The 12,784-nt window shown below is 34.4% G+C and overlaps 1 protein-coding gene across 1 annotated transcript; it reads left to right on the top strand.

Moving 5' to 3' along the window:
- Positions 1-769: 769 nt before the first annotated feature.
- LOC116348971 (ATP-binding cassette sub-family C member Sur-like) lies at positions 770-12,416 on the top strand. The gene is made up of 19 exons (XM_031780218.1): positions 770-2,132; positions 2,228-2,882; positions 2,913-3,220; positions 3,752-3,889; positions 4,804-4,966; positions 5,040-5,903; positions 6,491-6,596; positions 6,830-7,091; positions 7,305-7,442; positions 7,872-8,002; positions 8,177-8,264; positions 8,364-8,650; positions 8,853-8,987; positions 9,424-9,524; positions 10,361-10,593; positions 11,014-11,235; positions 11,354-11,511; positions 12,004-12,199; positions 12,405-12,416. The coding sequence occupies exons 1-19, from the start codon at positions 2,121-2,123 to the stop codon at positions 12,414-12,416; spliced, it is 4,209 nt and encodes a 1,402-aa protein (XP_031636078.1). The 5' UTR covers positions 770-2,120.
- Positions 12,417-12,784: the final 368 nt, after the last annotated feature.

The raw sequence follows: 12,784 nt of genomic DNA on the forward strand, positions 1-12,784 counted from the left end.
TTTTTTGCAATAGGTCGTGAATTTTATAGGTCGTGAATTTTTCCGAGTCGTGAATTTTTCCGAGTCGTGAATTTTATAGGTCGTGGATTTTATAGGTCGTGGATTTTCATTTTTACTCATGTATTTTAATTAATATTAAAGGTTTACCCCGCTAGGGCCGCAGCAAAAATACAGGGATTAATAATAATAATAATAGTAAATATATAGAAATCTTCTTCTTCTCTTCTATCTCTATCTATTCTATCTCTATATATAAAAATAAGTTGGGTTTTGTGTGTTAGCATAAAACTCGAAAACGGAATGATATTTTTCTACATTTTTTTTTTTTTAAATGTGGATGAATAGCTTCGTCGGGTTCTCTTTTATTTTATTTTCAAATAAAAAATTGGAAAAATAGAGAGAAAATTATTTTAAAAAAAGATGTTTTTTCGAGTGTTTATTGAAGTGTGGAAGAAGAAAACAACAAATGAATGTATATTTCCTCTCTTCTCACTCACAGCGCTCTCAATGCTTTATGTGTATTGAATTCATTTACGTTGAACGCGTTCATTTACAATACACATAAAGCATTGAGAGCGCTGTAAGTGAGAAGAGATAAACTATCTGTGTGAATTGTACAGTAGTTTAACTCTTCATACACACAGCGCTCTCAATGCTTTATGTGTATTGTAAATGAACGCGTTCAACGTAAATGAATTCAATACACATTGTTTGCATGCACGTGTTTTGTGCCAAAGTGTGGTTAAGTTTATACACATTGTAACATATTTTTTTTTTGCAGGAATTCACATTCAATTTTTGGATTTACGGATTTTTAAATTCGGTTTCCATTAAATCAGTTAGGATTTCGTGTGTTCATTAAATACGAAAGTGTTCGGCGCGATTAAATCAGTTCGGATAAAATGTGTTCATTAAATGCAAAAGTGTTCGGAGCGATTTTAAAATTCGGTTTCCATTAAATCAGTTCGGATGAAATGAAATGAACCAACAAATGAAGATAAAATTGAACTTCCATTGCAACAAATATACGAAGCAGTTGGATTGGCATTGGATGAGTGTGATGCATCGAATTCTCAAAATGTTCCAACTTCAACCCCAAAAAAGACGCATGAATCGAAATCTGCGTCTTTTTTGGGGTTGAAGTTGAAATATTTTGTGTCAAACAAAGAACAAAATCGATTGGATGCACTTAATCGGAAAAATAAACGAAATAAAATAGTTCGTGTCATTTCTGGCTTTGGGAAAAACGGAGAAAATTTGAATAAGATTAAAACGATGTATCGTTCTTGCAACGATGAAGAAATTGATCTCGAAATTTTGTTATGTTTGATAATAAGTGGTCATATTGTTATTAATACACACAAAGAAACACTTGCAATGAAAAATGCCAAATAAATGACTTGATGCTTAAACATGTATTGAATTGCATGTAAATTTAGTGAATAATTTTAACAAAATCAAACGAAAATGACTTAAATTTAATGTAAAATTAGTTCATAAGCGTTCATAAGTGAATCAAACTAATGAAAAATTCCAAATAAATAAATTATATGATTCCTTGACTCACCAACCGGTTTTGTTCATATTTTCGATTTCGAACAGTATTGAACGATAAATTGTTAGTAAAATTGATTGCATACCAATGAGTAGAACCAAGCGTCCACAATTATTTGATGTAATCGGCGATAGCTTAATGGTTTTGAATCATATGAGTGTTTTTGTGTGAATGAAATATGTTTTTACATACACCTGCAAATATTTTCCCACGCTCTCGAGCAATAACTTCAATTTCATATTTGAATATCAGTGGAAAAAAAACACAGTAAGGTATGCAATGTTATTTGACTGGTTGATGTTAATGGTGAAATAAATGTTGAAAAGACTCAAATAAATGGCCCAAAGTAATTTTGTTTATGGAACATGTGATGGATAGAACATTCCAACAAAACAACGTACGCAAAAAAGATGACCGAAAAACTGTAGTACGAAGCAAGAACGCATGAATAATTGACGTGAATCCATTAATATAATTGTTTGCATTTAATTCATAACTCTCGCCCGCTCTTTTTCTATAAATGTCATTCGGTGCATTCATTTCCATATATTACATGTGAAGTGTAATGTTCTCCGTGGTGCGCATTCATCGTAACAACTAGTATATTTTTTATCACTTGACATTTATTATATGATTGCAAATTCTATGTGTATTTCTTTTTTTTTTTTTCAGTCGAAGACCCCATCTCTCTGGCTGTGCTACATGAGAACATATTGGAAAATGTTCATCTACGGTGGGATATTAAAATTGTTGGGCGATTGTTGCGCGTTGATTGGTCCAATTTCAATTTCCCAAATTGTTGAATATATTCAACAAAATTTGAACGAAGCATCGTCGTCGACGATGGCAGCTACAAGCGCATCGTCACCATTGAAAAATATAAAATTATCTAATGCAATCAATGGTACGGATGCTATGGCATCAATTACGCATTCTGATATGATGAGTACGACGGCAATGGCAGCAGCCCAAGCGGTGAACGATGCGATAAAAACCAGGTCAAACAGTAATTACGATGTGCCATTATCAGCTTCAGCACTGTCATCGTCGTCGTCGTGGTCACCGTTGGGATATTGGATGTCAGCTGCGCAATTGATAAATGAAAATACGGAAATTTACTATCCAACTTGGTCGGAATTGATGGAAAATGGTTGGATAATGGCTTTATTGGTGTTATTGGCAACATTGGCACAGGGCACTTTTTCACAAGCATCAACGCACATTGTGAACATGATTGGAATACGGATACGCACTAGTTTACAGAGTTTGGTCTATCGCAAAACATTGTTGATTAGTTCGAGTTGTTTTACCGCACCAAATTCATTTGATTGTAATGAAAGCATTGCAAACCAACACTGTTCAAATGACAGAGAAAATAGCAATGCTTCCATTTCTACAGATGTACCAAACAATGAAACAACAACGCCGGACAACGGCCATGACAACGACAACAACACAACAGACACTGAAGCAGCAACACGAGCAATGGACGACAAAACAAAAACCGATTCAATGGACATCGACAACAAATCGGCTCAACAACGGTTGCACGAACAAACAACGATCATTGATACGGGAACAATAACAAACTTAATGTCTGAAGACGCAATTAATGTAATGTCATTTTTTTATATCGCCCATTATTTTTGGGCGATCCCATTGAAGGTTTGTTTTTCTCTCTCTTTTTTTCTCGTGTATTCAATTGATATTGATACCATGAATGTCATTCGTGTGAGATAGTGAGCGTGGGTGAGTATATTGGTGCGTGTTGCCTCCATTGAGTTTAGCCGAGATTTGTTTCTTTCGTGTATTCACTTGGATATTATTCTCTTTGATCAGATGACACACACACATGCACAAAGTTCAGACTCCTTTGATTGCACATTGACTATGCGGTTGAAAAAGCAAAAATTCAAAGTGACCATTAGTTTAAGTGGTATTTTCGTTCATTGTAGATTTTCATTGTGTATCGTGGTCATCGTCTTCACATAAAAAAGAGCTGAGCTTTATGGATTTCATTGCACCTGAGTAGATAAGAGTAGTTAGAAAAAGTGCAAATGAATTTTCAACCCCAAAATTCAATCACTTCGATTCTAGGCAACCAAACAACAATAAAAACGCACACACAAAACACTCTCCTGCGTCACTGAAATTATAATGGACCAATATTAATTTCATTTAATTATTATTGCACAGATTGCTTTCTGTATGTATCTATTGTATCAGATGCTTGGGATCAGCGCCATAATCGGTTCAACTGTATGCATTGTGACAATGATTCCATTACAGTTTTTCATTGGCAAAAAGATGTCGAACAATGCAAAACTAACGGCGGTAAGTTATTTTGGAGAGTACGAGGTAGTGCTCTCATGTAGATGCATTCTAATGGCATATTTTACTTAACATTAATTCGTACATTGCATTAGTTTGGCAGTGAAAATTCATCAACATTGCCAAAAAAGCGATGTCTAGAGAGGAATGATGCTACTCAATAAAGGCTAGAGAGGGAGAGGGAGTGAGAAAAGGAGATGAAAATGTACAGATTTCAATGTTCACTATGTCAAAGTGACTTATCTCATTATTTTTTATCATTATCATAATGTTTTTGACTCATATAATGCGATATATTTCATGACATGAGTTTGGAGCTTATCTGTGTCTTCCTCTCTCTCTCTCGCTCTCAATTTTTCTTTCATTTAGGTTCCATTTCATGTAGTATATGTATTTTTTCTCCCGCATTCTTTGGATTTTTCATTTTTACTGTCAATATTTTGTGCTCTTGCACTTTTAACCCGATTTTTCGTCGGTTTTTTTCTCTCGGTGGAATGTGATGCTTTTGTAATTGAGTTCATGTGAAAACAGTTCAAGCATGTGCACACATCACACATTTATTCGTTATCTCTCAACGCTCATTGAGCTGAACAGAGTTTTCCAGAGATTATTATGTGTACTTTTTTTGTCGTGAAAATGGCAATTCTAGTTTATAAAATGAGTCACGTTTTTGGGCAACTATTTTGAATGAACAAACAAAAGTTGAACAAAGTATACTCCGTCAATTATTAAAACAAACTATTGCGATTAATTTCAATATTTGTTGCACACTTGGACCACATTCAATGAAATTGATTATGAATGCATGACAATGGCAGAATTGGTGATAAGAAAATGATCCGATGCCATTAATTCATTACTTAAATTAAGAAATGAAGCAAAAAGCATTTAAAATTCGTTATAATTTCGACGTTTAGTCAAATACCGACGAGCGTTTGGGTCGAATCAGTGAATTGTTGATGGGCATTAAAATTATCAAGCTAAATGCATGGGAAACGGTATTCACGGAGAAAATTGAAAAAAGTCGAGAAAATGAATTGAAATGCTTGGACAAGGACTCAATTTATTGGACATTAATGAGTGAGTGACATACAATTTTCTCCCTTTTTCTGGTGTCAATCAAGCACAATACAAAGTTGCATTCTAATTCCAGCATTTCTAACCCATCTGTCGTCAATAATCATAACATTTGTGACATTTGCTGTCTTCTTATCGATTGAACATAATGACATGACCGACAAATTTACAACGGGACGAGTTTTTGCTGCTCTTGCACTATTCAATCAATTGACAGTGCCGCTTTTTATATTCCCGATAACAATTCCGATGATAATATCGGCCATTGTAAGTACACGTCGAATTGAACGATTTTTGCATCATGAGGCCGAAGTGCAAAAGGAATTTGAAGGTATACGGAATATGGCGCATGTGATGAGTCGAAGTGATGCATCGCTTGATGTGTTCGAAATCGATGAAAATGAAGGCCAAACCATTGATGGACAATCGAATGATGATTCAAACAATGATGATAACATCCAAGGTTTGCAAACAAATGAAGCGCTTTTGTTATCATCGAAGAAATCCCATTCGAATAAAATGCATTTAAATTCGACAAACATTGCAACCACCTCGAGTGTCATGCCAAACAATGAATTTCCATTCAGCAATAATGACTTCTATTTACAAGATATTTATGAAAATCAATGTTGTGATGAGCAACAGGCGATAAAATCAATGCAACGAAATGGTGTACATCGTACATTTAATGCCAGCATAAAATTGAAGAAAAACAATAAAATCAGTGAGAGCATGAAAATCGATCGAAATCGTTCACGTCAAAAATCATTGACAATTTCCGAAATTCAAATGCAAATACCAAATGAATTGGTAATCAGCATACGAAATGCAGTGTTTTCATGGCAACGGCCACAACAAGAGGAACAACAACGGGACAGCAACAGCAGCATTGAACAACTTAAATCACCATTGCGCATCGATCGACTTGAGATACCAAGAGGTAATTTCACTTCATTTTATGCCATATTTTGTACTCACAAAGCATAGACACATACACGATAGATAGAGAGAACATAAAAAAAGATAGAGAAAATACAATAAATCAATCTAGAATCTTTCGATTTAATCAAACATGGAAAACTTAGCAATATAATTGAATCGCAAAATTTGAATCGAATCCACAATGGCTCAATAACAATTTCTCTGAATTTACAATGTATACATATACAATATACATAGACTATTAAACTTCTCATAACGATTTATCAAAAGTTATCGAGAGCTTCGGGCTTATTCTCACAGCATGACAATTGCAATATAATTCACAATTTCATCATCTCCAAATGAAATCGAAATGTTCATGTAATTTTGAAAACGCAATTAAAAGTAGCCCTAGATGTGGAAACATCATTAGTCAAAATTGCAATGCAATTGAACTTGAAGACAAGAGTGTATTGAAGACTTGGAGCGTAAAATTTAATCACTCTATATATTTGCTTTGATTCTTGGTCCTTGATTCACTATCTCACTCTGTCTTTTCTTATTTATCTTATTCCGTCTTCTGTCGACATTGTGCACAAAATGTAGGAAAATTGACTGTGATTGTTGGAAAGAGTGGAAGTGGCAAAACTTCATTGCTGGCGGCAATATTGAAGGAAATGCGTTTAGTATCTGGAGAGCTGATTTGGAATAAGTAAGTAATCTACTATTGGAATTGTAAACTGTCTGATTGAATTCAGCTATGAATATATATATCTACATTCGATGAATAACGATGGTGGTAAAGCGATTCGGAGTTATGACATTTAACCTAATAAATTTATCATTAATATATTCATTGAATGGTATTTTTTCTCCTAACTCAAAATGATAAGCAAAAAAAATTCTACTATTTTATTAATATCATTTTATTTCACACAAAAACAGATATGCGACAATTGCTTATGTCGGTCAAACGCCATGGCTGATGAAAACAACGATACGAGAGAACATTTTATTTGGTGAAACGTATCGGCCACGTCGTTACGAAAAGGTTCTGATGTCATGTGCCTTAAAGGAAGATCTTCGTTGTTTGCCGGAAGGAGATTTGACCGAAATCGGCACAAATAGCATAAATTTATCAGGCGGACAAAAGAGCCGCATTGCCATCGCTCGTGCACTGTATTCATCGTCAAATGTTGTCATTATGGTAAAAGATGTGCACATCAAAATCCACAACCAACACATTCGAATAATTGGAGCTTTTCTTCTTTTTTTTTGCATCTCTTTTTTATACGATTGACTTTCCGCCTGTCTGACGATGATAATATCGGAACACAATTTCAACGGAAAAAAATACATTTTTTTTGCCTCTCATCTTTGTTGTAACTTACTTGCAAAATAAAAAACATGGGCATTAAAGGATGATCCGCTCTCATCATTGGATAATGAATTATCATCATGGATATTCGATAACAGTATAAAGAATATGCTTTTAAAGCATCAACGCACCGTTATCCTTGTCACACAAAAAACGAATCTAGTTCACCACAGCGATTATGTAAATATTTTATTAGTAAACGATTTCTCACAAGCCTGAATGTGTTTTGCCCTGTCTGTCTCTCTTTTTTAAATATGCTAACACACACACACACGTACAAAGACCCAAGCATATTGAGATCGAGAGAGATGGAGACAGTTATTGAACAGAATGTTGATTTCTTTACTTTTTTTCTCGATTTCTCCAATTTCTAATCTCTTTCTTTTCAATTCGCCTTTTTATATACATCGCGGCTTATTTTTTTTTTTTGAAAAAAAAAAAAAAAAATGAAATGCAATTGACTTGGATTCATCACATTTTGAATAATATCTGGGAAACAACAACAACAATGATAACAATAACATTGCTAACGATGACGATTTACATACATTCAACATCGTCCAAACTGTCATACATACTCACAATCAACCACACTGCCGTAAAATCCAGATTATTTCGATGGAAAATAACAGTATACGAGCAAAAGGAACTTATCGAGTCATTGAAAGCAAGGATTACGAACTGATTCAAGAGTGGAACACGATAATAGCCAAGGAAAATGCAAAAGATGAAAACGTTTGGTATACCATTTTCGATTTTGTTATGATGGTTTATATTTTCGTATTATTATTCGGGATGGGATGAAATCATAACACAAATCTGAATTCAGTGCAGTGTTGTTGAGAGTTGCTCTTTGCCAGCATTTTGAATTAATTCATGAGAATGTTTTTTTTTTGTTGTTGTTTGGCCAATAGCACAAGGACAGCGCGTGAACGATGGAAACTTTTTAAGAATATCTCAAAAATCGGATTACAACGACATACAACCAACGATGAAAACGAGGTGCGAAACGAATCCATTTTAAGTTTCATTCTATTTGGAAATCGATTTTCATTTATAAAATATGAACTTCATCCACTCTTCCACCCCATTCCCTCATAGACTCAACCGACTGGAAGCAAACGAAAGCCAAGTTTATATGGATCCAGGCATTTAACATACGATATTCCCTTTCCATTGGACGAATGTAATATCGATGAGATTGAAATTCGACGACGACCATCCAGACGGCATCCGAATCAATCACTCTTTGCGCGAATTTCGTCGCGTAAAAAATCACCATTGCGTACCAATTCGTTAAACGTACGCGAACACAGAATGGATCGCATGCCAGTAACACGAAATATTTCATCTCCATCAACGATGCAACATCCCATCAACAACCATCGGTATGACGAATGCAATCGATTTTTATGTCTCGTGCCACAGAACCATTTTTCAAACAAAAACAAGTGTCTTCAAACAAATTCACTGGCTTTTTTTTACATGCACCACCAATTATAAATCTCTTGACATATGCTTCATAATGGCGCATCACTTTGCTCTGCCATCTATTGAATTGACTATTTTTTGGATCCTTTTTTTCATCAGGCCATCAACCATCGAGGCGATGCGTAATTTTGATTTTCGACAATTTTTGAGTCGCATGTCATTCAAACGGAAAAATAATCTTAGCCGGAAAAATTCATCTCTTGCAAAACCATTAAGTGCAGCAAATTCCATACGGTAAGCATTTTCTGTGTGCTGAAGATGAAGGAAATGAATTCTATTTTCCATTCATAATATTTAAATGCAAAATTTTATTGACGCTTGCACTATCTGCAAAATATTACAAACGATGACAAAATGAAAGTGAGTGTCAGCACTTTTTATATTTCATTAAAAATCAGATCAAAAACAGGTTTTTTTTTTTTCACTACCTTTCGAGAAAATCCACATTTTTTCAACCGGAGTGCTCACTGTTTGAGCTTTGTGTGGTTTATTTAGCACAGTTTCTCAAATTTAAGTTTCATTAAAAATGCAATCGTTTTTAGCAAAATGCACAACGCATAAGATACCTATAGCAAAATCAAGCACAGGAAAACAAAAAAAATGTTCTATATCGCTGCCATTTTTTTTTCTCAATTTGGTTTCATTTTTTTTTTGTGGGAGACAATTACAGAAGTCCAACAATGACCATGGATAATAGCAGACCTGTTAAACGGATTATGTCAACTATATCTAAGCACAGCGAAGAAACGGAAGACGATGAAATATGTTCAGGTAAATTTATGAATAATTAACGAGGAATTTAAAATGGCGAATAAAAAGGAAGAGAGATTTGAGTGCGCTTCTTCCGGTGCCATCGTCAATGTGTAAACGCGTACGATGATCGCATTGTTATCCCTCTTGTAAGTTTTTACTTTCTCTCTCATTTAATGTGTGTTCGGTTTAAAAAAAAACTGTTATTTTAAGCTTTTGGTTGATAAGTGTACGTGGGCGCGGTGTGTGGATAGAAAAAGAGAAAGTATATATTCAGCACTTGTTTTAATGTCCTATCGAAAGAGCTTATGTTAAAATCGCGCGCCCCACATTCAACATACATCCGCACAAGGCATATGCAAATATCCAGTGAATTCACACATACACAGCAGTCACATTGGGATTTATGTAAATGGGGTCCGATTTTTTTTCTTTTCGGACGGCATTTATACAAAGCGTATAAAATATTCGTGCAATGAAATTCAAACTAAACAGATTTCACCAAGAGCAAAAAAAAATTATTTATACATTGTTTAGGGCTGAAAGTGTTTTGTATTTTTTTTTCATTTCGATGGTTCTCATGGTTGAAGGTGATGCCCAACGGGTCCATCTCTTAAAGCCGGTGTTACGCAAATATGCTATGCATTTTGGGTTTCATTGTGTGAACCGAATTTTGAATGCGACAAACAACTCGCCAACAATCGAATGATATTATACATTTATGGTCATTCAGGCCGTAAACTAGGAGATGCCATGGAAGAGATGCACGGAGAGAGAGAGAAAGAAACACATTCAGCACATTTTATTACAAACAATGGATTTTCGGTGGATAAATTTATTGTTTTTGTACATTACAGATTACAACAATGAGGAAAATAATCAGGAAATATCCAATCGGTTAATATACGATGAAGAGAGAAAATATGGCAAAATTCCAGCGAAAATTTATTTATTGTATTTAAAGTCTTGCGGTTTATGGACGATTGGTGTTTTTTGTGCAAGCGCAATGGGATGGCAAGCAACGAAAATTTATCTAGATATTTGGCTAAGGGATTGGACCGATGTTGAGCAGACAAATCGCTTCACTGATGTACGTATACACATACAAACTCAAACATTTTACAATATATGTATAGATTTTTCTGTTGTGATCGCGGCGTGCGAACAATTGCGTTATTTCACTGTCTCCATCTATATTTCCCTCCCGTCTCTCTCCATCCTTTTTGTCGCTACTCTTCCTCTTTTCTGTTCGAGCACCGTGACAAATTGTGTTTGTTTAATTTCCCTCATTCCGGAAATCGATTTTATGTACTTGTTTGCCAACCAACACGCTTCATATATACAGACACTGTCCAATCATGGCATTGGTTTGGAGGGCTATTCGATTGAACTAATATTTTGATTGTAACTGGCTTTTCTATCGAAATCTATAAATTAACTTGTTTCAGTATATATGTGTTCATTCATTTTTTTCATCTTCTCATTTTATGTTTCTCTTTTATTTTCACAGATTTCATATTATTTTGGCGTTTACGGTTTGTTATCGGCAATATGCGTAGGTTTTTCGATGATCTCAGTGCCCTTCGCACAATATGCTGGTGCAAAAGCACGACGTTCACTTCACGAACAATTATTGCAGTCAATTGTAAAAAAATCAATATATTTTTTTCAAACAATGCCATTTGGCCGGATGATGAATCGTTTCAGTTCAGACATGGCTGTTATTGATAAAGTAAATTTATTACGAAATGCCGCAGTGTAAGACCGCCACTTTTTTCCACTTTATTGACTTATGTCCCGGTTTTGTGTTCTTCTCTCCCCATTTTTTTTTCGCATGCATTTTTTGACAGAAAATCGCCGCAACAAGTCAACGACTATTACAATTTGTGCTGTTGTGTCTGTGCTCGATTTTATTGAATGCTGTCGTTACGCCATGGTTTATTTTATTGACGTTACCCATTTGCGGTGCCTATTATGTTGTACAAAAATTCTACCGTTACTCATCGAGGTAATCTCTTTTTGATCACTTTCATCTCTTGGCGAGTCTCTTGATCACAATGGAGCCATTTCACAAACAATTTTTTTTTTCTAATTTAAATTCCATCATTGACCTCAATTTCTTCGTTGAATGCACCATCAATCAATTTAGAAGAAAATAATAATAATCGTTTACTTTGCATTTTACAAATTCAATTAATTTTTCCAAGTATGTACTTGAGATTGCGAAATTAAAACCAATTGATTCTGGTACATATATATGCTTGATTTTTTAAATTAATACAAAAAAAAACAACGTATTGGTGGAAATTTACTGAAGAGGAAAAAGGTTTTATATTACTTTTGTTAGCAAGTGCTTTTAAAACAGCTTGAATTAACAATTGATTGATTTTCATGTAGGAACAAATACTTTACATCGCCAATTTTACATCTTTTGATGTTTCAAGTTCTTTTACTTTAAAGCTGCTTTTTTTTGTTCATTGTTTTGTGATGCAATCGATAGAGAGTTGCAGCGCTTGGAAAGTATTACAAGCTCACCAATTTTAACGCATTTTTCGGAGACGATACAAGGTGTTGCAACTATTAGAGCGTACAATCAAGAGTCCAGATTCATGGAAATGCTGCTTAAGCGAATGGAAGCTAACAACATTGCTGTTATTATGCAAAACACAAGCAACCGATGGCTAGGCATCGCACTGGTATGTACACATATTGAATATATTTGCACTAAACCACTTAAATAATAAAGAACCTTCAGCTTGAACATGCTGTACAGTGGTTCGATTTTGACATTTTTTCAAGAATCGAAAATCGTACCCCTATAACCTCTGTAGGAAGGTCATAGAAACATGACTATAACAACGAATTCGAAAAAAAATGATTTTTGGTGATGCGCGGTTCCAGGTGGTTTTTTAAAAAAAATCAAATTTTGATGAATTTTGAGCACTTTAAAAATTCAATAAAAAATGGTCCACCGGGGGTTTTTTGGCAAGAGAAAGCCGAATCTGGCGTTAATTTTGCAATACAAATAATTTTCGACACTTTTTTCATGAAAAAATCACAAAAAATGTGGAATTTTGTATTGAAGTTTGATGTTATTGCCTGTTTGATGTTGTAATGTTATGAAACTTTGCACAGAATGTTTTTTCTGCAAAAAAAAATATACCGAAAGTTTGATCAAATTTCAATACAAATTCTTATTTTCGAAAATGTTTAATGTGAGATACACTTAATTTGTATTGAAATTTAATCAAACTTTCGGTATATTATTTTTTGCAGAAAAA

The sequence above is a fragment of the Contarinia nasturtii genome, unplaced genomic scaffold (genome assembly GCF_009176525.2).
Source record: "Contarinia nasturtii isolate CC-2019 unplaced genomic scaffold, AAFC_CNas_1.1 Cnas_scaffold_2728, whole genome shotgun sequence".
NCBI lineage: Eukaryota > Metazoa > Arthropoda > Insecta > Diptera > Cecidomyiidae > Contarinia > Contarinia nasturtii.